This window comes from Palaemon carinicauda, chromosome 43, assembly GCF_036898095.1.
Source record: "Palaemon carinicauda isolate YSFRI2023 chromosome 43, ASM3689809v2, whole genome shotgun sequence".
NCBI lineage: Eukaryota > Metazoa > Arthropoda > Malacostraca > Decapoda > Palaemonidae > Palaemon > Palaemon carinicauda.
In genome coordinates, this window is record NC_090767.1 from 10276586 (window position 1) to 10304085 (window position 27500).

The window sequence follows — 27500 nt, forward strand, 5'->3', positions numbered from 1 at the left end:
TATTATTATTATTATTATTATTATTATTATTACTCGCTAAGCTACAACCCTAGTTAGAAAAGCAATATGCTATAAGCACAGGGTCCCCAACAGGAAAAATAGCCCAGTGAGGAAAGGAAACAAGGAAGAATAAAATATTTTAAGCAAAGTGACAACATTATAATAAATATTTCCTATATAAACTATAAAAACTTTAACAAAACCACAGGAAGAGAAATTAAATGGAATAGTGTGCCCGAGTGTACCCTCAAGCAAGAGAACTCTAACCCAAGAGACAGTGGAAGACCATGGTACAGAGGCTATGACACTATCCAAGACTGTAACAATGGTTTGATTTTTGGAATATCTTTCTCCTAGAAAAGCTGCTTACCATAGCTAAAGAGTCTCTTCTACCCTTAGCTCACAAGGATGGTGAGGTTGAAGACACTATAAGATATTATTGAGTTTAAGCGGGTCTTGAACTCCAGTCGAGCGGTGTGTCAGGGAAGGACATTTCCTATAGGCAAACTTAGGTTTTGTTGCTGCTTACCATAGCTAAAGAGTCTCTTCTACCCTTAGCTCACAAGGATGGTGAGGTTGAAGACACTACAAGATAGTAGTGAGCTTGATCGAGTGTTGAACTCCAGTCGAGCAGTGTGTGAGGAAGGGACATTTAGGTTTTGTTTGCCCAAGTTCTTGCAGCTTGACCCAGACTCCTACGGTTGGCTGCCAGATTCTGGCATGTTTTATTTATTATCCTGATTGTCCATTCTCCTCCTTAAATGTTGGGCTTTCTCACTTCCTACGTGTTTCCAAATCGCTCTGCTTTGAATGAGGCCTACTTTCTTGTGAGTAGTAAATGATGACGTGATATGTGGTAGGGTTGACGAGCTGTTGGTGAATCTTAGTAGATCCAGTTTTGGCGATTAATGTAAGATTGTTGGAGAAAAATTGTTGGAGATTGTCGTAAGATTGTTGGAGTATTTATGTCCTCTGTTAGAGAATAATTGTTGGAGATTTTCGTGAGACTGTTGGAGTATTTATATGTCCTGTGTCGGAGAATAATTGTTGGGGATTGTCATAAGACTGTTGGAGTATTTGTGTCCTGTGTTGGAGAATAATTGTTGGAGATTGTCGTAAGATTGTTGGAGTATTTATGTCCTCTGTTGGAGAATAATTGTTGGAGATTTTCGTGAGACTGTTGGAGTATTTATATGTCCTGTGTTGGAGAATAATTGTTGGGAATTGTCGTAAGATTGTTGGAGTATTTGTGTCCTGTGTTGGAGAATAATTGTTGGGGATTGTCATAAGACTGTTGGAGTATTTGTGTCCTGTGTTGGAGAATAATTGTTAGGGATTGTCATAAGACTGTTGGAGTATTTGTGTCCTGTGTTGGAGAATAATTGTTGGAGATTTTCGTGAGACTGTTGGAGTATTTATATGTCCTGTGTTGGAGAATAATTGTTGGGGATTGTCATAAGACTGTTGGAGTATTTGTGTCCTGTGTTGGAGAATAATTGTTGGAGATTTTCGTGAGACTGTTGGAGTATTTACACATCTTGTGTTGGAGACAGGCTCTTGGAAATTGTTATGTTGTAGTATTTATACATCTTGTGTTGGAGACAGGCTGTTGGAGATTGTGATGTTGTAGTATTTATACATCTTGCGTTGGAGACAGGCTGTTGGAGATTGTGGTGTTGTAGTATTTATACATCTTGTGTTGGAGACAGGCTGTTGGAGATTGTTATGTTGTAGTATTTATACATCTTGTGTTGGAGACAGGCTGTTGGAGATTGTGGTGTTGTATTATTTATACTTCTGGTGTTGTAGACTGATTGTTGGATCCTGTGATTTTTATAGACAGGTTAAAGTTTTACAACTTCACCCTAAATACTTCCTGGCTGGCTGACATTGAACCTTTTCTCGAAGAGAGAGAGAGAGAGAGAGAGAGAGAGAGAGAGAGAGAGAGAATCATCTTCGTCATTGTGTACAACGCCACACAGGCCACCACGTGAATTTTGTGGTGCATGGCCTTTGACTACTGGTTCATCAAATGATTATTTTTTTTTTTCAATAAAACTGAGTTGGTTGCCAGATGAAACCATGAGTTTCATTTTTATATTTGACTTCTGCGTATGTGTGTATATATATATATATATATATATAATATATGTATATATAATATATGTATATATAATATATATAATGTATATATATAATATATATAATGTATATATATAATATATATACAATATATATATATATATGTATGTATGTATATATATCTATATATAGTGTATATAAGTATTACATATGTATATAATATATATATATATATATATATAATATATGTATATATAATATATGTATATATAATATATATAATGTATATATATAATATATATAATGTATATATATAATATATATACAATATATATATATATATATATATGTATGTATGTATATATATCTATATATAGTGTATATAAGTATTACATATGTATATAATATATATATATATATATATATATACATATATATATATATATATATATTTATATATATGTATATATATCTATATATAGTGTATATATATACATATATATATACATATATATATATATATATATATACACACCTTTCTTAATGGTTACACCTTAACCTGGTGAAAGTATTTGTGTATCGCCATGATCAGCAAAGCTGTACTAGTCAGGGCAACCTATACTAGGTTGATTTGCTGTGAGCCATCAGACTAGAGGTCTCCCACCATCAACCCACAATGGCCGGTATGGGGATGAAAATGACCAGACCCTTGAAATGGCTTTTGTCCTGCGGTGGACTAGAAACGACTGTAGGTTGGCCAGGACACCAGCCACCCTTTGAGACACTACAGCTAGAACTTTAAAGGGTCCTTTGACTGGTCAGACAGTATTACATTGGATCCTTCTCTCAGGTCACGGTTCATTTTCCATTTGCCTAAACATACACCGAATAGTCTGGCCTATTCTTTACACATTTTCCCCTGTCCTCATACACCTGACAACACTAAGATTACCAAACAATTCTTCTTCTCTCAAGGGGCTAACTACTGCACTGTAATTGTTCAGTGGATACTTTCCTCATGGTAAGGGTAGAAGAGACTCTTTAGCTATGGTAAGCAGCTCTTCTAGAAGGACACTCCAAAAATCAAACCATTGTTCTCTAGTCTTGGGTAGTGCCATAGCCTCTGTACCATGATCTTCCACTGTCTTGTGTTAGAGTTCTCTTGCTTGAGTGTACACTCGGACACACTGTTCTATCTTATTTCTCTTCCTTTTATTTTGTTAAAGTTTTTATAGTTTATATAGAAAATATCAATTATAATGTTGTTACTGTGCTTAAAATATTTTATTTTTCTATGTTTCCTTTCCTCACGGGGCTATTTTTTCCCTGTTAGGGCCCATGGGCTTATAGCATCCTGCTTTTCCAACTAGGGTTGTAGTATAGCAAGTAATAATAATAATAATAATAATAATAATAATAATGATAATAATAATTTGTGTTGTTTTATATATATATATATATATATATTTCCTTTCCTCACTGGGCTATTTTTCCCTGTTGGAGCCCCTGGATTTACAGTATAGCATCATGCTTTTTCAACTAGGGTTGTAGCATAGCAAGTAATAATAATGATAATAATAATAATTTGTGTTGTTTTATATATATATATATATTTCCTTTCCTCACTGGGCTATTTTTTCCCTGTTGGACCCCCTGGGCTTATAGCATCCTGCTTTTCCAACTAGGGTTGTAGTATAGCAAGTAATAATAATAATAATGATAATAATAATAATAATAATAATAATAATAATTTGTGTTGTTTTATGTATATATATATATATATATATATAATATATATATATATATATATATATATATTTCCTTTCCTCACTGGGCTATTTTTTCCCTGTTGGACCCCCCTGGGCTTATAGCATCCTGCTTTTCCAACTAGGGTTGTAGTATAGCAAGTAATAATAATAATAATAATAATAATAATAACTTGTTACTCTCTCTCTCTCTCTCTCTCTCTCTCTCTCTCTGTGTTCGTACATACGTTACGCAAACTAAAACCCGTGATAATCACCAATAGTTTTATTCCCTCTAATAGACTGGCCAGGTGTTTTTGTGGATGCATCCACCCGTGTTTAGGCCACCGTGCCAAGGCGACTGTTAGGCCATTTCTGGGCCAGTAGGTGGCCCTCCCCACCCCCCTACCCCCCGAAAAAAATATTGGGTACTGGCAGAAGTCGACCTGACCGCCCCTGGTTGAAATCTAAAGCCAGAATTGAAACTGTGACCGTGTTGGTAAGAGGTTCGAAGTCAACCTCTGACGTTTTGTAAAAGGATACATTTTCTTTGAGTTTGTTTACATTTGAGCGGTAACTACGTCATTTCTGGAAATCGCGTTATTGCATAGTGCTTTATTTTTTTATAATTTCGTATTAAGTATAAAGTTATTTTTTATATATATATATCGCTTTATATTATATAGAAGACCTGGAGAAGAAGTCTATAAGTCTTTTATAAAGAGAAACATCATAAATCGTAAGTATTTTAAGTATTTTTATGTATATTTTTCCCGATTTTTTAATTTTTTTTTTTACTTGGTGACATTTTTGCGTATCAGGCGAGATCAGCTGATCATCGTAAATGACGATGATGTCAAAGGGAGAGAGAGAGAGAGAGAGAGAGAGAGAGAGAGAGAGAGAGGCTTTTACTTGCCAACTGCGACAGCTGTTGTTCAGTCTTTTATTTGATTTTGTTCGTATACGTCTTTTATTTTAACAACAACAACAATAATAATAATAATAATAATAATAATAATAATAATAATAATAATGTTTTGAATCGTAGTTTGGTTATTATGAAGACGTCTCTCTCTCTCTCTCTCTCTCTCTCTCTCTGTATATATATATATATATATGTATATATATAAATGTTTGTATATATATATATATATTTATATATATATATTATATATATATATATATGTGTGTGTGTATACATAATATTATTATTATTGGTATTATTATTATTATTATTATTATTATCATAATTATTATTATTACTACAAGCTAAGTTACAACCCTAGTAGGCAAAGCAAGGTTCTATAAACCTAAGGGCTCCAACAGGTAAAAATAGCCCAGTGAGGAAAGGAAACAAGGAAATAAATTAACAATAGGAGAAGTAAAGAACAATTAGAATGAAATATTTAAAAAACAATAACATTAAAATATATATTTCATATATAAACTATAAAAAACTTAAAAAAAAAAAACAAGAGGAAGAGAAATAAGATAGAATAGTGTACCCGAGTGTACCCTCAAGCAAGAGAACTCTAATCCAAGACAGTGGAAGACTATGGTACAAAGGCTATGGCACTACCCAAGACTAGAGAACAATGGTTTGGTTTTGGAGTGTCCTTCTCCTAGAAGAGCTGCTTACCATAGCTAAAGAGTCTCTCCTACCCTTACCAAGAGGAAAGTAGCCACTGAACAATTACAGTGCAGTAGTTAACCCCTTGAGTGGAATCTAAAGTTCAAAAGTTAGTTTATATATGACTGATTCATTTTAAGGTTGTTAATAATATTTTATATACATTTTTTTGTATGTAGATTATTTCTGATTATTTGCTGTTTCCCTTGTTTTCTTTTCTCACTGGGCTATTTTTCCCTGTTGGAGCCCTTGGGTTTATAGCATCGTGATTTTCCAACTAGGGTTGTAGCTTATATATATAATATATATATATATATATATATAATATATATATATATATATATATATAGTGTATAATGTATTATGTATTAATTTATATACAGTATATTTATATTACAATATATATATATATATATATATAAGCAAGTTGCATAAATTTCTATATATAATAGAACTTTAAATACAAACTCACTCTCTCTCTCTCTCTCTCTCTCTCTCTCTCTCCACGTACCCAGGTCATATTTTCAGTGCCTATAAAAACATGAGTTTTAAATATAGATGTTCTTTCTTTATTCTATCAAGGTACCAATAATTATTAATAAATTATTATTTTCATTAATAGTCGCAATTATATGGCGTCGCAAACTGAAAGGTTTCAATAATAACCTGTAGAGTATGTTTTGATTGGAAGCAAGAACGTCACATATCCCCACACGTGTGTGTCTCATACGCAACTGAGGTTTTTATTGCACAGCTTGATATATAAACACGCCTGGTCGAGTTGCCATGTACCCAATAAACCCGTTCAATTAGAATTATATCTATATATATTTACCCGTAATGGGATGTTACCATGTTAAGTACTCCTCTGTCAAGGTTAGTATGTTTACCATCCCTCCAACCCCCAACTTCCCCCCCCCCTTGGGGCACCCCCGTTTGGGGGGTGGAAGGTTGAGTTTGTTTAAAAATAGATTTTTTTGAAGGCCCTCCTGGTGGCAACACTTCCCACGCCTTACGGCGTCGCTGTAAAGTTGAGATTATTATTAATATTGTTGTGTTCTTTGATAGAGAGAGAGGCAGGGAGAGTGAGTGAGAGTATGTGAGAGAGGGAAATTCCTTGTAGCCTGTGTTCCCTCTAATTTTAAACACTCACTCTCTCCCCTCTCTCTATTTCTTAACGGAATACTTCTCCATTTAAATTTGATTTATTTGGCTGGGTTTTATATTCGCGCGCTACATGGAGATATGTCATTTCGAGAATTGGTTGGTTATTAATTTCGCGAATTTTACTGTGTTTTAATTAAGCTGTTTAATGATACCAGTTATTAATGAGAGAGAGAGAGAGAGAGAGAGAGAGAGAGAGAGAGAGAGAGAATGAATTGCCTCTTGAAATTTGACAACCAGTTATCACTATATGTCGAACCTAAATTAACTAAGTGGCATCTCCTTGAGTCAGTTGCCATACGTGCGATAACATTTTTGTTTATATCACAAGCAAATATGTGTACAGGAGAGAGAGAGAGAGAGAGAGAGAGAGAGAGAGAGAGAGAGAGAGTTGCAATCTTATAGAGCAGCCATTGCCTGGCCCTCCCTGGTCCTAGCTTAGGTGACCATTTTGCATTATTTCATAGCTTTTATGAGTCTGGTAACATTAAGGGCTATTATTATTATTATTATTATTATTATTATTTAAGCTACAACCCTAGTTGGAAAAGCAAGATGCTATAAGCCCAGGGGCCCCAACAGGGAAAATAGCCCTGTGAGGAAAGGAAATAAGGAAAATTGAAATATTTTAATGACAGTAACAACATTAAAATAAATAATTCCTATATTAACTATAAAAAACTTTAATAAAACAAGAGGAAGAGAAATAAGATAGAATAGTGTGCCCGAGTGTACCCTCAAGCAAGAGAACTCTAACCCAAGACAGTGGAAGATCAAAGAGGATCCATTAAATTTATAAAAGGTGGTCTTTAACTTATTTAGAAATTTACCCTTATTTTTTTTATTAAAAAGTCTTAATAATTTAAAAAAAGAAAAAATTCCCCTAAATTTTATATTTGAAAATGACCTTAAATTTTTTTTTTTTTTTTTTTTTTTTGAAAAGGGTGCCTTATATTTCAAAGAAAGGTCCCCTTAAAAGATTTTAAGAAGAAGGGGGCATTTACCTTTCTAAAAAAGGACCCATTATGCTTTCAACAATGATTTAGAGAGAAGTACTTAACATTAAAAGAAGGCATATTCATTTTAAAATAGGGGGCTCTGAACATTTTTTCAGAAAGGGGCCCTCAACATTTTTTTAGAATGGGGCTCTAAACATTTTTTTAAGAAAGGGGCCCTAAATATTTTTTAAGAAAGGGGCGCTCAACATTTTTTAAGAAAGGGGGCCCTCAACATTTTTTTAAAAAAGGGGCGCTCAACATTTTTTAAGAAAGGGGCCCTCAACATTTTTTTTAAAAAGGGGCCCTCAACATTTTTTTCAGAAAGGGGCCCACAACATTATTTAAGAAAGGGGCCCTCAACATTTTTTAAATTATTTAGAAAAAAGTACTTAACATTAAAAGAAGGCATATACATTTAAAAAAGGGCTCTGAAAAATTTTTTCAGAAGGGGGCCCTAAACTTTTTTCAGAAAGGGGCCCTCAACATTTTTAAATTACTCCTAAACATTCTCTTTGAGATTTCCTCTTTAAAAAAAAAGCCTTTGCATACGTAGAAAGGTTCCCTATAATAAAAGATATATAAACATTTTTTAATTATGGGTTTTTTAACAGTTAAAATTACCCTCTTAGAGCCAAATCTCTTATGGCTAAACGAAAGACATAAAAAAATACAGGGAGGCCTTGAGTTTATGAACGCCTGTGTATGTATGTATGTGTATATATGTGTAGGCGTTAGAGTGTAGGCTACCATACCCTCCCGGGGGGGGGTGTAGGGTGTACAGGGGTGTACAGCCTCTCCCCCTCCCCTCCCCCCCTCCCTTTGTACCCCCAAGAGCACACCACGGGAGAACTCGACCGCGTCAGTATGTTTTTGGACGGCACCTCAGACGTTGGTGCCTGTATTACTTGTGTCTCAATTATACCTTCTGCTGCGCCTCCTCCTTCCTCATCCTCCTCATCCTCCACCTCTTCCTGAGTCCTTCTCTCGTGCCCTTTGGGACCATGGCCTCCGCCAGCCACCTGCAGGAGGGCCAGGAAGCTTCTAAGTCGTCGACGGCCTCCAGGTTTGTTTTCGATCAAATTTATTTTGGTTTTCTGAGGGTTACTGTGTCGTGTTTTGTGTCTTCGAGGGCGTGACGCTACTGAAGGAGGATTTCTAGAGGTGAATTAAGGGCGTGGGTACGTTCTCCTGAAGGGGATCCTCCTGTTAGTCATGAAAAGTGAGAAGAATCAAGGATGGGGCTCTGTGCTACCGAAGGAGGATTCCTAGAAGTGAATTAAGGGCGTGGGTAGGTTCTCCTGAAGGGACTCCTGTAGATAGAAAGGAAAACTAAAAGGAATTGATGACGGGGCTCTGTGCTACTGAAGAAGGACTTTGTAGAGGTGAATTAAGGGCGTGAATACGTTCTCCTGAAGGGGCTCCTGTTAAAATTGAAAATTTACAAGAAGTAAAGGACTCTGTGCTACTGAAGAAGACATTTCATTTAAGGGAAGGATATATTTCTCCTGAAGGAGCTCCTGTTAAAATTGAAAATTAATAAGTAAAGAAGGACTCTGTGCTACTGAAGAAAGCATTTCAGTTAAGGGAATGACTTCGTTTTCCTGAAGGTGCTCCTGTTAAAATTGAAAACTGTTATTAAAGATTGGGCGTTGTGCTACTGAAGAAGGACTTTCTAACTAGGAGAAGAGTTAAAGAAGGATTCTTCGCTACTGAAGGAACAAGTTTAAGAACCCGAAGGGCTTGAGGCTCCTGAAGGAATTATAACATTGATGAAGATGAAGTCAGAACCCCTTTTGGAGTCCTAATATGCATTCTAAGGACCTGATACTACTGTAGGAGTGTCTTCTCGCGTATGAGAGGAAGGGCAAAGGGCTCCTGCTGGTGATGACGTTGCAATGAAGTGAATTTGTTATGTTTTAGTGACGTGACTTGAAGGTGATATGAGTGACATGATAAAATTCATGTTTTTTATATATTTTGATAATTTTTTTTTTGTGAATTTATAAATGATAGAGAATTTTGAGCAGAAATTGGTTAATATATATTATAATGTGGTAGTGATTCGTGAAGGATAATATTGAATATATATATATATATATATATATATATATATATATATATATATATATATATATATATACAGTATATACATATATATAAATATATATATATATATTTATATATATATATGTATATATATATATATATATATATATTTATTTATATATATATATATATATATATTTATTTATATATACATATATATATATACTTATACTTTTGAGTACACACACACCACACCGATATCTCTCTCTCTCTCTCTCTCTCTCTCTCTCTCTCTCTCTCTCTCTCTCTCTCTCTCTCTCTCTCTCTCTCTCTCCTTATACCATAAACATGACGAGTTAACTATTAAAAAAAAACCTCTCATTTCTATACATATCTTAAAACCACCATTTCGTTTTCTTTAAGTTTCCCCCGTTTTCTATAACTTCATGCCATGGCTTCCTCGACAGTCTATATTTATCCACATCTCTCTCTCTCTCTCTCTCTCTCTCTCTCTCTCTCTCTCTCTCTTCTTCTTCTTCTTCTTCTTCTTCTTCTTTTTCTTCTTCTTCTTTCTTGTTTAATTACTTCCGTGTTTCTTTTTATGTTTTCTTTCTTCGTTTTCGTTGATGTTTCCATATTTCATTTTTTATTACATTTTTATTATTATTATTATTATTATTAGAATTGTATCTTTATATTTGTAACGTTGAGAGAGAGAGAGAGAGAGAGAGAGAGAGAGTTTAAAATTAGGGAGTCTCTCTCTCTCTCTCTCTCTCTCTCTCTCTCTCTCTCTCTCTCAACGTTACAATTGTATAGATATAATAATAATAATAATAATAATTAACAAAAAACGTATTCAAATTGTGGAAGTTTACCGCACTAATGTTTCATCCACAATGTAGCCGTGAAGGGGTGAATGTGACAGTGACCATTGTTTTTTTCATTTCTCTTGTGCATTGGATTCTAAAGTCTAATGAAAAACCAAAATTCTTGGGGATGAGGTCATAGGGTCGGCAGGGAGTGCTTGAGAGCAGGTTGGGGTCACTGGGTCAGCAGGGTGTGCTTAGCAGCATGTTGAGGTCACTGGGTCAGCAGGGAGTGCTTTAGAGCAGGTTGGGGTCACTGGGTCAGCAGGGAGTGCTTGAGAACAGGTTGAGGTCACTGGGTCAGCAGGTAGTGCTTAGCAGCATGTTGGGGTCAGTGGGTCAGCAGGCAGTGCTTGATAGCAGGTCTGGGTCACTGGGTCAGCAGGAGGTGCTTGACAATACGTTGAAGCAAATTGAATCTTGTCGACCTTAGATATGATAATGCTCGTTTACCACCTCCTCGCCCTAGACGATTAAAATTGCGGAACGATGAGGAACGGGAAGTGGTTCCCCTAGATACGAGAATGCTTGATTTAGGATTGCCGTTGGACATCTCTAGGACGTTGGCTCTGTTTTGTGTAGATATTGTGAAAGGAGCTCATCGATAAACACCTTGGGGGATCGAATTATATCGCTTAGACGGGATTACAAGCGAGATGTTTCTACAGTAATAGGATTATTAACTATACATGGAGAGAGGAGGATTCTTGATTTAGGATTGCCGTTCGACATCTCTCGGACGTTGGCTCTGTCCTGCGTAGATATTGTGAAAGGAGGCCATCGAAAGACGCCTCGGGGGATCGAAGTATATCGCGTCGACGGGACTACAAGCGAGATGTTTCTATAGTGACAGGATTATTAATGATACATGGAGAGAGGGGGCTCCAAAGAGAAGCCTGAGAGGAATGTATCTTCCTTTGCATTGGGGGAAAGATTGTCAAGCTATGTATCATGAGAATGGGATAGGGAGAGAGACTTCTTATAAGTGTCTGAATCTATCCGAGTTTTGTTTTGATTTAAACAAAGGAAGACGTAGCGGCAGAGAGGATAATGCAAACGCCTCTTAGTAATGCCTACTGTGACACAAGCGAGGTACACTGATGGCATTACTCGCCCCCACACCACCTCACCCCAGTCTCTATTCCACCTCGCCCCGCCCACTATTCCACCTTGCCCCACCCACTATTCCACCTCGCCTCACCCACTATTCCACATCGCCCCACACTATATTCCACATCGCCCCGCCCACTATTCCACCTTGCCCACTCTATTCCACCTCATCCCGCTCGCTATTCCACCTTACCCCACCTATATTTCACCTCACCCCGCTCCTATTCCACCTTGCCTCACCCACTATTCCACCTTGCCCCGCCCACTGTTCCACCTTGCCCCACCTATATTTCACCTCACCTTGCCCACTATTCCACCTCACTCCACTCTATATTCCAACTCACCCCGCCCCCTATTCCACCTCATCTGCCCATTATTCCACCTCACCCCACCCCCATTCCACCTCATCCGCTCATTATTCCACCTTGCCCCACCTATATTTCCTCTCGCCCCACACTATATTCCACCACGCCCCACCCCCTATACCACCTCGCTCCGCCCCCTATACCACCTTGCCCCGCCCCCATTCCCCTTCATCCGTCCGCTATTCTCCTCGCCACGCCCACCACTCGACCTTGCCCCACCCTCTATTCCACCTCATCCCGCCCACTATTCCACTTCGCCCCGCCCCAATGTGACCAGCGGCTATTGAGTGTGTGTTTACTTTTTACAAATCATGTCTTACCCTCGAATTGCTGGGATACCATTGCTGGGATACCAAAACACATTATTAACACAAATGGAAGATGAACATTAAAACTGTATATAGACGGTGGGAGAGATTGTACGGTGTAGGAAATACAGTTTTAAAAGGGCTGGTGAGACAGAGTGACTAGCTTTGTATAAGAATTGGGTTCAGGTGAGACTGAGCGGGGATTATATTTACATGATGAAAGGGTTCGTGTATCGCCATAATCAGCAAAGCTGTACTAGATAAGGCCACCCATACTAGGTTGGTTTGCTGTGAGCAGTCAGACAAATATATCCTCCCGACACCAATCTGCAGTGGCCAGCGTGGTGATGTTAAACTAGCCAAACTGCATACATGAATAGGGACAAGTCTGAGGACTGGATTTGTTTTGGTGTGTATATATATATATATATATATATATATATATATATATATATATATATATATATATATATATATATACACACACACACGCATATATATACATACGCATCTATTAGCAGGTTTTTTTTTCCCATTCGTATGGGGTAACGCAGTTGCCTTCTTTTGAAGGACTTTGCTTTGGCTTTTAGGGTGGGCCGTAGTCCAGACCAGCTGCCCTGCCTGTCATTGCATAGCCCCCGGTAGTCTGTGTTTTATATATATATATATATATGTATATATATGTATATATATATAAAGGTCTGCACCCACTTTTTATATATGAATTAAACAGTGCCATAAATATATCAAACAGCTGATGTGTCAGAGATGATCTGTCCCAGTTGGTGTTATTATTATTACTAGCTAAGCTACAACCCTAGTTGGAAAAGCAGGGTGCTATAAGCCCACTGGTCCCAACAGGGAAAAATAGCCCAGTGAGGAAAATAAACAAGGAAAAATAGAATATTTTAAGATCAGTAACAACATTGAAATAATTATTTCCTATATAAACTATAAAACCTTTAACAAAAGAAGCGGTAGAGAAATTAGATAGAAGAGTGTCTGTGTGTACCCCCAAGCAAGAGAACTGTAATCCAAGAGAGTGGAAGACCATGGTACAGAGGCTATGGCACTGCCCAAGACTAGAGAACAATTGTTTGATTTTGGAGTGTCCTCCTAGAAGAGCTGCTTAGCATAGCTAAAGAGTCTCTTCTACCCTTACCAAGAGGAAAAGTAGCCACTGAACAATTACAGTGTAGTAGTTAACCTCTACAGAGAAGAATTATGTGGTATTCTCAGTGTTGCCAAGTGTATGAGGAAAGAGGATAATCTGTAAAGAATAGGCCAGACTATTCGACGTATGTGTAGGTAAAGCAAAGGGTTAGTGAAGAGAAATGACATAATGTGGGGAAAGATGAAATATAGGCCATTGGAAGCGGAGACTATTGAAGGTGAATCGGAAGCCAGGAAGAGTGAAGTGGAGGTATTCAGAATTAGATATGGATTGAATAAGCTAGTCTGTTGGTGTTAGTGAAGAGAAGTGACATAGACTGGCGAGAGAAAATATAATATTGGCTATAAGATAGTCTGCTGGTGTTAGTGAAGAGAAATGACTTAGTCTAGCGAGAGAAAATAGAATATTGGCTATTGGAAGTAGATATTAGAAAAATTGAAAGCTTTGGAAGGTGAATCAAAAGTAATTAAATTAAAATGAAAACATTTATAAGTAAATATACTTGAAATAAAGTATATAAGTTAGTCATAGCATAACTTCAGAAGAATTAATTATCTCGGAGGAGTTGCTATGTCTACAGAAAGTTTGTATGGGGTAAAAGAAGGTTAAATATAGAGTAAAACCATGTATAGAGTGGTACAGTGAGTGAATGGCTAAGCCTTTAATGGTATATTTTTGCTAGTGACTTATGATCCTATTTATCCCTTTTTGAGTGAGGATACCTTAACGTGGTGAAAGGATTTGTGTATTGCCATGATCAAACTAAGCTGTACTAGTCAGGGATGCCCGTATTAGGTTCGTGTGCGATTAGACGATAATTTCCCGCCATCACCAATCCGCAGTGGTCAGCGTGGCAATGAAAATGAGCAAACCCTTGACATATCTGAGGCCTTTGTCCTGCAGTGGATGTGAAACATCTGTATTTGTTGTTGTATATATATATATATATATATATATATATATATATATATATATATATATATATATATATATATATATATTTTGTTATCATCATCATTATCATCAGCCGTTACTAGTCCACTGCAGTACAAAGGCCTCAGACATGTCTTTCCACTTGCGTCTGTTTATGGTATATCTGTGCCAGTCCACGCCCGCAAACTTCCTTAATTCGTCGATCCATCGTCTTCTCTTCCTTCCTCTACTTCTTTTTACAATCTCTAGGGACCCATTCTGTTATTCTTAATGGCCATTTATTGTCTGTCATTTTTATTATATGTCCTGTCTGTGTCCATTTCTTTTCTTGCATGTTAGAATATCCTTTACTTTAGTTTACTCTCTTAGCACCCATGTTGCTCTTTTTCTGTCTCTTAGTGTTATTCCCATCATTATTCTTTCCATAGCTCTTTGAGTTGTAACTAACTCATGCACCAAGGCTTTAGAATATATGCCCCTAGCTCCTACATCAAACCAGGTAGAAGAAGATGTTTGTTTACATATGGTTCCCACATCCCACAGACATTCTCCCTGACAGGGCTTACTCATCTTCTTCTTGGTTTTTTCCCCTGGGCTCTCAACCCTCAACCCGCCGGCAGCTTTTCACCCATGAAAAGATTTAAAAAACTCCTCGGTATTTTCTACACTGGGGAAGGGAGTTTATGAGATGCCAATAAAGGGGAGTGTGGAGTTTGGAGAGTTTAATTAGAAGTTTTAAGTGTTGATATTTCATGAGTGGTTTGTTTTTGTGGCGCGAAATTCTTGGAATCGTGTGATAAAAAGAGAATAAATAAATATCTTTGAATATTCCACCTCATAAATATAAATATAAATAAATATGAATATCAATTGGATTATTGACCCCTTCTATGAGTGTATAAGCGCAGCTGTTTAATCCATTTGTTGACAAACATACCTTTGCCTTTGGGTGTTTTAATTGGCTCTCTCTCTCTCTCTCTCTCTCTCTCTCTCTCTCTCTCTCTCTCTCTCTCTCTCTCTCTCTCTCGCAGCAGTTACACCTACCATTAAATATGGACGACGTTATCTTAGATTATAATTCAACTGGTGTGCGCGACCCGTCAAAATGGCGGATAAATGTTTAGATAGATAAAACACCTGCCCAGATTCAACCCTAACCATCCCCTCTCCTATTCCTCTCGGGTTACCCCCTCTCAATAGGGTATGACTATTTGTTTTCCTCCTACCCGAGGGACGGGAAGAGACCGAGTAGTTATACGTCTGGTAATGCCGCTGCGTGTGACCAGAAAGAGATCACTGTATATATATATATGTATATTATATATATACACACATATACACACACACATGCGCACACACACACACCAAGGCCCTTCCCCCAATTTTTGGGGGTAGCCGACATCATCAGCCTGACGAGGGTTTCCGCCAAGTTTGACTGGTACTGCTAGGGTACCACAGCCCACCCTCCCCCATTATTCACCACAAATGAATCCCCTACTGCTATTATATGTATATATATGTATATATATGTATATCCAGACAATTGCTCATTAATATATATATGAGGTTATCAGGATTGGTCGTTGAATCAGTCCGCGGAATGTCACGTAACGTACGTACGAATAGTACGCCGTTATTATTATTCGTTCATCGACTTATTTACCTATATATATTAATTGAATGTCGCGTAACGTACGTACAAATAGTACGCCGTTATTATTATCTGTTCATCGACATATTTACCTATATATATTGATCAATTCGTTTCCTTATCCGCAGACTCGCCATGAACGGTGACGAGGACAGAGGCTACAGAGTCGAGCTCTTCGTGTACGACCTCAGCCGTGGTTTCGCCAAATCGATGTCCCCGGCGTTGCTGGGTGAGTTTTCACTTTGAATTTTACCTTTGATTAACTTAGCTGTGTTTGTTTATAGTACATCATTAACTTAACTGTGTCTGCGTATCGTATGCTGTTAACTTACCTTTCTCTACGTATGGTATGCTGTTAACTTACCTTTCTCTGCGTATGGTATGCTGTTAACTTACCTTTCTCTGCGGATGGTATGCTGTTAACTTACCTTTCTCTGCGTAGAATATGCTGTTAACTTACCTCTTTCTGCATATAGTACATCTTCAGCTTACCTGTGTCTGTACTGTATATAGTACGTCATTAACTTACCTTTCTCTGCGTATGGTATGCTGTTAACTTACCTCTTTCTGCTTATAGTACATCTTCAGGTTACCTGTGTCTGTACTGTATATAGTACGTCATTAACTTACCTTTCTCTGCGTATGATATGTTATTAACTTACCCGTTTCTGCGTACAGTACGTCGTTAATTAACCTGTGTTCGTGTATAGTATGGCATGAACTTACCTTTGTGTGTATAGTTTGTCATTAACTTAACTGTGTCTACATATAGCATGTTATTAACTTACCTGTGTTTGTTTATAGTCCATCATTAACTTAACTGTGTCTGCATATAGCATGTTATTAACTTACCTGTATTTGTTTATAGTACATCATTAACTTAACTGTGTCTGCTTATAGCATGTTATTAACTTACCTCTTTCTGCATATAGTACATCTTCAGGTTACCTGTCTCTGTACTATATATAGTACGTCATTAACTTACCTTTCTCTGCGTAGGGTATGCTGTTAACTTACCTGTTTCTGCATATAGTACATCTTCAGGTTACCTGTGTCTGTACTATATATAGTTCGTCATTAACTTTCCTGTTTCTGGGTTTAGGAAGTCATTAACATCACTCTCTGCATAGAGTATGTCATTAACTTACCTGTCTGTGTGTTCAATACGTCATTAACTTCATTGTCTTTGTGTTCAGTATGTCATTAACTTCATTGTCTGCATACAGTACATCATTAACTCAACCTTGTTTCCGGATAGGACGTCATTAACTCACCTAAGTCTGTGTACAGTGCATCATTAACTTGATTGTGTCTTTGTACAGTATGTTTTTAACTTACCTGTGTCTGTGTACAGTACGTCATTAACTTACCTGCGTCCGTGCATTGTTCGCCTTAAACTTGCCTCTCTTTGCGTTCAGGACATTATTAACTTTTGTATGTGTACAGTAGCCTATATCATATACATGCATGTGTACTGTATTTGTTAAATACTTGAATCCTTCACCTGTGTATGTATACCTGTAAGTATAGGTACCTGTAAGTATAGCTACCTGTGCCTCTATGTGCCTGGATTATCCGTCAAGGTTGCGTATCAACCGTAGTTAACTCTTACCCTTAGGTATGTAACTGTTAGGTACCTAAATTTAATACTGACCTTTAACTTTGAGCAAAAGCTGCATATACGACAATGCTTATAGTTATTCGTTAATAATCAACCAGCCACCCGTTAAGATACTACCGCTAGAGAATTATGGGGTCCTTTGACTGGTCAGACAGTACTACATTGGATCCCTCTCTCTCGTTACGGTTCTTTCCCTTTGCCTACACAGACACCGAATAGTCTGGCCTATTCTTTACAGATTCTCCTCTGTCCTCGTACACTTGACAACACTGAGATTACCAAACAATTCTTCTTCACCCAAGGGGTTAACTACTGCACTGTAATTGTTCAGTGGCTACTTTCCTCTTGGTAAGGGTAGAAGAGACTCTTTAGCTATGGTAAGCAGCTCTTCTAGGAGAAGGACACTCCAAAATCAAACCATTGTTCTCTAGTCTTGGGTAGTGCCAAAGCCTCTGTACCACAGTCTTCCACTGTCTTGGGTTCGAGTTCTCTTGCTTGAGGGTACACTCGAGCACGCTATTCTATCTAATTTCTCTTCCTCTTGTTTTGTTTAAGTTTTTATAGTTTATATTACATAGGAAATATATATTTTAATGCTGTTCTTAAAATATTTTATTTTTCCTCGTTTCCTTTCCTCACTGGGCTATTTTCCCTGTTGGGGGCCCCCTGGGCTTTATAGCATCCTGCTTTTCCAACTGGGGTTGTAGCTCAGCAATTGATAATAATAATAATAATAATAATAATAATGATAATAATAATGGAGATTTTAACCAAATTTGTATAAATTGTTTATTGAACATGATTTTCTCATAGCTGGGGTTATTATTATTATTATTATTATTATTATTATTATTATTATTATTATTATTAGCCAAGCTACAACCCAAGTTGGAGAAGCAAGATGCTATAAGCCCAAGGGCTCCAACAGGGAAAAATAGCCCGGTGAGGAAAGGAAATAAGGAAATAAATGAGAATAAATTAATATATCATTCTAAAAACAGTAACACCGTCAAAACAGAGTACCCTTAGTGCTTGAAACGACTTTAAATAGCTTGAAAAGTCTGTAAATGGCTGTGAATATGTTCAAGTGTCCTTTAAATGGTTTTAAAAGGCCTTGAGATGGCCTTTGAAGGTCTTCAATAGGTTTAAATGGCTTCAGGGGAACCTTGAATGACTGTAAATGTCCTTTGAATAGTTTTCAAATAGCTTTAAAATGGCTTCTGGGGGCTTTCGGTAGCATACTACTTCTTATATATAGTCTATTTGTTTCCTTATTTAATTTCCTCACTGGGCTATTTGTCCCTGTTGGGGCCCTTGGGCTTATAGCATCTTGCTTTTCCAATTAGGGTTGTAGCCTACCTTGTAATAATAATAATAATAATAATAATAATAATAATAATAATAAGACATTAAACACTTGCTCTCTCTCTCTCTCTCTCTCTCTCTCTCTCTCTCTCTCTCTCTTTGCCTTTTACGTAAGACTGATTATTGTTTATTTTTTAAATGATCATTATTTATGGAAATTATTATTATTATTATTATTTTTTTTTTCATCATCATCCTCATCATTTTTATTGTTTAAATGTCATTTTGTCGAGAGAGAGAGAGAGAGAGAGAGAGAGAGAGAGAGAGAGATTATATATATATATATATATATATATATATTATTATTTTTATTATTATTATTATTAAATGCTAAGCTACAACCCTAGTTGGAAAAGCAGGATGCTATAAGCCCAGGGGCCCCAACAGGGAAAATAGCTCAGTGAGGAAAGGAAACAAGGAAAAATAAAATATTTTAAGAATAGTAACAACATTTAAATAAATATTTCCTATATAAACAATAAAAACTTCAACAAAACAAGAGAAAGAGAAACTAGATACAACAGTGTGCCTGAGTGTACCCTCAAGCAAGAGAACTCTAACCCAAGTCAGTGGAAGGCCATGGTACAGAGGCTATAGCACTACCCAAGACTAGAGAACAATGGTTTGATTTTGGAGTGTCCTTCTCCTAGAAGAGCTGCTTACCATAGCTAAAGAGTCTCTTCTACCCTTACCAAGAGGAAAGTATATATATATGTATATATATATATATATATATATATAAAGAATTTACCTGTCACCAGAAATGACCCTTTTTAGCAGGTGTCTAATGAGGTTGGATCTCCGCCCAGTTAACACCTGATTGCCCAGGTAGCTGTTATGGGAGTGTCATTGTTCTGTAAGCCTCTATATGTATGTTCGTACGTTGACTGTACCTGTAAAACCTGTGAAATGGAAAGAAACTTCACTCAATAAATCAGGGCTCTGAAGAAGTATCACGAAACTAGTCAGGACTTAATTTCATATTTCATATTTTCATTTTCCTTGTGGTCCTTTCTGAGTGTGAATGTCGTAAAATGGTAAAAGGGTTTGTATATGACCTTGATCAGCGAAGCTCTATTAGTCGGAGCCGCCCATACTAGGTCGGTTTGCTGTGAGCGATCAGACCAAAGTCTCCCGCCATCACCAGTCTGTAGTGGCCAGCGTGGTGATGAAAACTGGCCAAACCCCAGACATGAATAAGGACTTGTCTGAGGCCTTTGTCCTGCAGTGTTTTATATATATATATATATATATATATATGTATATATATATATGAAATGGCTTTTCTAGGCCTCGACAAACTTCTAAAGAGCCTTCTAGGAGAAGTACACTCCAAAATCAAACCATTGTTCTCTCGTCTTGGGTAGTGCCATAACCTCTGTACCATGGTCTTCCACTATCTTGGGTTAGAGTTCTCTTGCTTGAGGGTACACTCGAGCTCACTATTCTATGTTATTTTTCTTCTTGTTTTTTTTAAAGTTTTTATAGTTTATATAGATATATTAATGTTACTCTTCTTAAAATATTTTATTTTCCTTTCCTCACTAGGCTATTTTCACTGTTGGAACCCCTGGGCTTATAGCATCCTGCTTTTCCAACTAGGCTTGTAGGTTAGCATGTAATAATAATAATATGTACTTATAAAAACAGACAAATAGACAGGAGTACTTACACTACCGTCTCGTTAACTCCATTTTGGTCACACTGCCAAGCCCCCAATATGTGTTTTTAGGACAGTTCTCTCCTGACCTTCTTACCCACTAACTGAAAGCTGGTTTGGCAACGTTCTTTGTCCCAGAAGACTCTTTGTTCCTTAGTATCGGCAGAGGAATAACTGAGGCGGTCTACTGTCGCGACTCGTTTTTTAGGGCGACGGTAAATTTCCCCCAACCGATGTCGTGTCATGGAAATTGAGTGTTTCCAAATTGAACTTTTCAGAACTCTCATGGAAGATGTCAATCCTGTAGTGTATAACATGTTGCTCTCAGATCGATCTACTGTCGCGACTCGTTTTTTTAGGGCGACGGTAAATTTCCTCAACCGATGTCCTGTCACGGAGGTTCTTCAGTATTTCCATCTTGAATTTATCAGAACTCTCACGAAAGATGTCAATCCTGTACTGCTTGACATCTTGCTGTCAGATCGATCTACTGTCGCGACTCGTTTTTTTTAAGGCGACGGTAAATTTCCTCAACTGATGTCATGTCATGGAAATTGAGTGTTTCCAAATTGAACTTTTCAGAACTCTAATGAAAGATATCATTTTGCTGTCAGGTCCCTCCTTACTCTTTGGATATTTTAATAGTTGTTCTTATGTGTTGAATAGCTTCCCAAGTCCCCAATGCCAGGCCTTATTGATCGAAGTATGTTGATAAATAAATGGAAAGTGTCAATTGTACTGTGAATTTTTGGTATTTTTCGCGACGTTATAGATACTCGAATTATATTGTGTTTTTTTATGGTACTATAAAAAGCCAGATGCTCTAATATCAGTTTCTATTATTATTATTAAATGATAAGCTACAACCCTAGTTGGAAAAGCAGGATGCTATAAGCCCAGGGGCCCCAACAGGGAAAATAGCCCAGTGAGGAAAGGAAACAAGGAACAATAAAATATTTTAAGAACAGTAAAAACATTGAAATAAATATTTCCTATATAAACTATAAAAACTTTAACAAAACAAGAGGAATGAAAATAAGATAGAACAGTGTGCCCGAGTGTACCCTCAAGCAAGAATAGCCTCCCAAGCCCCTGTGCCTTGTCCTATGGAATATGATAATAAATAAATTAACCATGTTGCTGAGACAGTGACATTTTTGGATATTTTATGGCTTACATTGGCTTTAGATGTCTTTAAATAAGGATTCTAATAATAATTATAATGTGCTAGACCTTTAAATGGCTTTAGATAGCTGAAAATGTCCTTAAAATTTGGTTTAAAAGGCTTGAGCTTGGCTTTGAAGGGTTTCCATAGCTTTAAATGTCTTTAGATAGTTTTAAATAGCTTCATGGGGCTTTTAATAGTTTAAATTGGTGTAAATGTCCTTTAAAGTGGTTTAAAAGGCTCGAGATTGTCTTTGAAGGATTTCAATAGCTTTAAATGTCATTAAATAGTTTTTAAGTGGCTTCAGGGGGTTTTGATTGGATTTAAATGGGTATAAATGGACTTTAAAGGGGTTAAAAAAGGCTTGAAATTGCCTTTGAATGGCTTTAAATGTTTCTAAAATGTTCTAAGTAGATTCAAAGGGGTTTGAATAGCTTTAAATGGATATTAATGTTCTTTAAATGGTTTTAAAAGGTCTTGAAATTGCCTTTGGAGGATTTCAATGGCTTTAAAATGTCTTTAAATAATTTTAAAAGGCTTCATGGAGCTTTGAATGGCTTTAAATGGGTAAAAATGTTATTTTAAAGTGATTTAAAAGGCTTGAGATTGCATTCGAAGTATTTCGATGGCTCTAAATATCTTTAGATATTTTTAAATGGCTTCAGAGGGTTTTTAATGCCTTTAAATGGGTGTAAATGTTTTTTTAAAGGGTTTTTAAAGGCTTTAAAGGGCTTTTGAAGGATTGCAACGACTTTAAATGTCTTTAAATAGCTTTAAATGGCTTCAGAGGACTTTTAATAGTTTAAAATGGGTGTAAATGTTGTTTTAAAGGGTTTATAAAGGCTTGAAATGGCTTTTGAAGGATTGCAATGACTTTAAATGACTTTAAATAGTTTTAAATGGCTTCAAAGGACTTTTAATGGTTTTAAATGGCATAATTATGAAAGAACGTCGTAAGCTGAGGGTCATAGATACACAGAGAGAAGTTGTGTTTGTCCTAAAATCAGTTATTATTATTATTATTATTATTATTATTATTATTATTATTATTATTAATACTGGCCTGGCTACAACCCTAGTTGGAAAAGCAGAATGCCATAAGCCCAGGGGCCCCAACAGGGAAAATAGCCCAGTGAGGAAAGGATACAATGGAAAATAAACTACGGAAAGACGATGGCCTAAAGTCAGTTGCAATTATTTACCAATAGATTTAACTAGGAACTACTCAGTAGATGAATAAATATAGTGCTAGTTGTAATGCTTAGGTTGCTAGTATATTTCCTAGGACTAGTTGCAATGCTTAGGTTGCTAGTATATTTACTATCACTAGTTGCAATGCCTAGGCTGCTAGTATATTTACTACACTAGTTGCAATGCCTAGGTTGCTAGTATATTTTACTTTCACTAGTTGCAATGCTTAGGCTGCTAGTATATCAACTAGCCAGTTTGAAACTATCTTAACCCTTAGTAAAGTCAGCTAGCTTTGGAGATAAGTTAGTTAGAATCGTTAACTTCATTAACACCAAATAGAGACAACTTGAGAAGCAGGTGTGTGTGTGTGTGTGTGTGTGTGTATGTGTGTGAGTGTGTGTGAGTGAGTGATCACCCGGACCACTAATGTCTTGGCAAGATCTATTCTTGGGCCCCTTCCTGTTGCAATTTTTGGGACAAGGTCGGCTGTTGATTTCCTCCCACACCTGATAGCCAAGTCAAGTCTGCTAGCCACACTGTCTTGACATACTTTCCAGCAACATACCCACCTACATATCCCCCCACATGACTCTATAACAGCATACTCAGGCTCTTAAACCTGCATAGCCACTTACATAACCCCCACATGACTCTATACCAGCATACTTATTTGTGAAACCTACCTAAACATCTGTGAAGTCTGCTTGGCTCACAACATACTTTCCATCAACATAACCACCTATATAACCCCCACATGACTCTATTACAGCATACTCAGCTGATAAACCTGCATAGCCACATGGCTATGTCTGTGTCTTAACATACTTTCCACCACATGACTGTATATCCACATACTTATTTGTAAAACCTACATAGACATCTGTGAAGTATGCTTGGCTCACAACATACTTTCCATCAACATAACCACCTACATATCCCCCCCACATGACTCTATTACAGCATACTCAGCTGATAAACCTGCATAGCCACATGGCTATGCCTGTCTCTTAACATACTTTCCACCTAGACCAACTACCAACATACTCATTTGTAAAACCTACATAGCCATCTTTGAAGTATGCTTGTCTTATACTTTCCAGCAACATACCCACCTACATATCCCAACATGGCCTTCTGTATAACAACATATTTTAAACCTACATATTTAAGAGTGAATTAAGTACGTGGTAGCTACTCAGCTGAAGTGAGCAACAGGAAAATAGAGTTAGTAAAAAAAAGGTACTTTATAAATATCATTATTTTCTCTCTCTCTCTCTCTCTCTCTCTCTCTCTCTCTCTCTCATTGCCAAGAATTGTTGACATCTTGAAACTAAGTGGGTGTGGAAGGACAGTTCCTTATTCATATATATATATATATATATATGTATATATATATATATATATATATATTATATATATATACATATATATATATATATATTATATATATATATATATATATACATATATATCTATATATATATATATATACATATATACTGTATATACATACATACATACATACATATACAGATATATATATATATATATATATTCTGTACATACTGTTTATATATATATATATATATATACTGTACATACTGTTTATATATATATATATATATATATATTAATGTGAACATCCCTCAAATCATACTGAGAAATAAATATCTGTTCCCATTTGGTACTAATCCCTTCAAATCATGCTCACAGTACACCTCTTGAAACCCACTCTAGGTATTACTTGAGCAACCTTGCTGCACCAGCTTTTTAGCCTTCCCCGGGCTGGAAGACGGCAGGTCTAAGTGTCCCGTAGTTATTTCGCTGAAGAAAGACCTCATTGCCGCAATGTGTCGAACCGTGACAGAGATGTCGCGCCCTTTCTGGTACTGAGCTCTCATGATATTAATTATTCTTTTCTCTCACGATATTAATTATTCTTTTTTATTGATAAATCTATATTTAAACTCCAATTTAATGAAACTTTGTATAAGAATCATCAGAAGTTGATAAAATTGTTATTGATTTCCCGAGCAACCATTTGAAAGTGATGTCAGCTGTGAAAATAATCATTAAAAAAACAAACATTGGCAACCGCAGTGTTGGTGGGGGCCCGTTCATTTTGATTATTTTCGTTGTCAGAACTCGATTGCTAATGATTTTCAGGTCGTTTTTTGATTGAATTAATTATATTTCGCTTTTGGTAAATGTATAGAATTTCTTAAATTTTATTTTATCAATATATGAATTTGTTTTTTATAGGATTTTTTAAAATTGATAATTGGTAGATGATGTAAAAGTTGCCAGGTATTCTTTTGGTATGATTATTTATGACAGTTGCCAATTACTAATTTATTTATTATTGTGTAAATTTAAAAAAGATTAAAAAACTTAAACAATTTCGCTTTTGGTAAATGTATAGAATTTCTTAGATTTTATTTTATCAATATATGAATTTGTTTTTATAGGATTTTTTAAAATTAATAATTGGTAGAGGATGTAACAGTTGCCAGGTATTCTTTTGATTTGATTTGCATGATAGTTGCCAATTACTCTTTTGATATGATTTGTATGACAGTTGCCAATTACTCTTTTGATTTATTTTTGTGTAAATTAAAAAAAAAAATAAAAAACTTAAACAATTTCGCTTTTGGTAAATGTATGGAATTTCTTAAATTTTATTTTATCAATATATGAATTTGTTTTTATAGGATTTTTTAAAATTAATAATTGGTAGATGATGTAAAAGTTGCCAGGTATTCTTTTGGTATGATTTTTATGACAGTTGCCAATTACTCTTTTAATTTATTATTGTGTAAATTTAATTAAAAAAAAATTGTAAAAACTTAAACAAACAAAACAGGAAGTAAATAAATCTGCCATTATCATTCCTACATTTCACGCTAGCTTCATCAGTAGGTTGTTGGCCCCTTTCACATATATTGCACCAAATAGAATTTAATAAAAAATACTTATTTTACTGATAAATATGCGGTTTGTCAATCAACCTCATTAATAGTACATTCATCCCCTGACTTATATTGCATCATCTGTCAATCTCATTATTAATAAGTTTGTATAAGAATGTATTTATTGCATTATTGGCCACAGGAAATGTGACACCAGCTTCCAAAGAGGCAATTAAATTGAATAAAAGATATATGTTTTAATCACAAAAGAAAATATGATTTTATTATTGCCTTAATAGTCAATTTTACTATTTTAAAATCACAATTCAAAAACATTGTATACTGTATATATGGAATGCAAGGTGGTCTACCCCACTGTTTTTACTCACCATTTATACTTTATTTTAATATGTTTATATTAACTTAATAGTCAATTTTACTGTTTTTAAATCACAATTCAAAAATATCGTATGTTTATGGAATGCAAGGTGGTCTACCCCACTGTTTTTACTCACCATTTATACTTTATATTGTTACAGGGAAAATTGTTTTTATAGCAACTTTTTATTTTCATCAACAATATAGAAATATTCACAATAGGTATATTTCCTTAACAGATTTAGTGTGTTATATTTAGTCTTTGTTGGGAAATGTAGTTTCCATTTAGAAATGCAGTCTGTGTTTAGAAATACTCATTATTAATTACTATGTCATTCAAAAAAATCAATCTATTTTTATTTAGAGTAAAATTATCTACTCAGAAAATTCAGATTTCATTTAGAAATTCAGTCTTTCTTTAGAAATTCAGTCATTCTTAAGAAATTCAGTCTTTCTTTAGAAATTCAGTCTTTCTTTAGAAATTCAGTCTTTCTTTAGAAATTCAGTCTTTCTTTAGAAATTCAGTCTTTCTTTAGAAATTCAGTCTTTCTTTAGAAATTCAGTCATTCTTTAGAAATGCACATTTTTGTTAGAAATTCAGTCTGTATTTAGAAATACTCTTCTGTTTCAACGTTCTGTTATCTTATAAGCATTTGTATTTTACTTAAAATACAGTTTGAAATACAGTTAAAATAGATTTATTTCTGTATCTTGATATATAATGGTTTCAAATAGGCCTACTATAGATATTAAATACTAAAATCAGGGTTTTAACCATGTCTATTTTGTTAAGATATTCAGCTGGCTTACAAATGAGAGAGAGAGAGAGAGAGAGAGAGAGAGAGAGAGAGAGGCTCTGTACTGTACAGGGCTATGCTCCAAAATAGAATTGGTGGCACACATGCCAAGGAAGAGGAAGTGAGGGGGCTCTTCGTGCTGCCATCTATTGGCGGTGAGAGACACTACTGGAGTTTGAGGTCACTGAGAATAATGTTCTATTTTCTTAAGGAATTATATGATTATATAAGTTATTTATAGGAAAATAGTTATATATATAAATATATACATAATTTAGCATTTTATATATACGGTAAAGGTATGCTTAAACGATATGAACATTGACATTTCCTGAAAATACA

At 35.7% G+C, this 27500-nt stretch overlaps 1 protein-coding gene across 2 annotated transcripts in view; it reads left to right on the top strand.

The window, feature by feature from the left end:
* LOC137633651 (serine/arginine repetitive matrix protein 1-like) overlaps positions 1–27500 on the top strand; it is an 84985-nt gene that overhangs the window by 29681 nt on the left and 27804 nt on the right. The window contains exons 1-2 of one of the 2 annotated variants that reach the window (XM_068365901.1): positions 8487–8682; positions 16201–16301. In XM_068365901.1, the coding sequence (XP_068222002.1) occupies positions 8621–8682; positions 16201–16301 (163 nt within the window). In that variant the 5' untranslated portion in view covers positions 8487–8620. Of the gene's footprint in view, positions 1–8486; positions 8683–16200; positions 16302–27500 lie in introns of those variants that run through there. The other variant, XM_068365902.1, reaches the window with a different exon arrangement.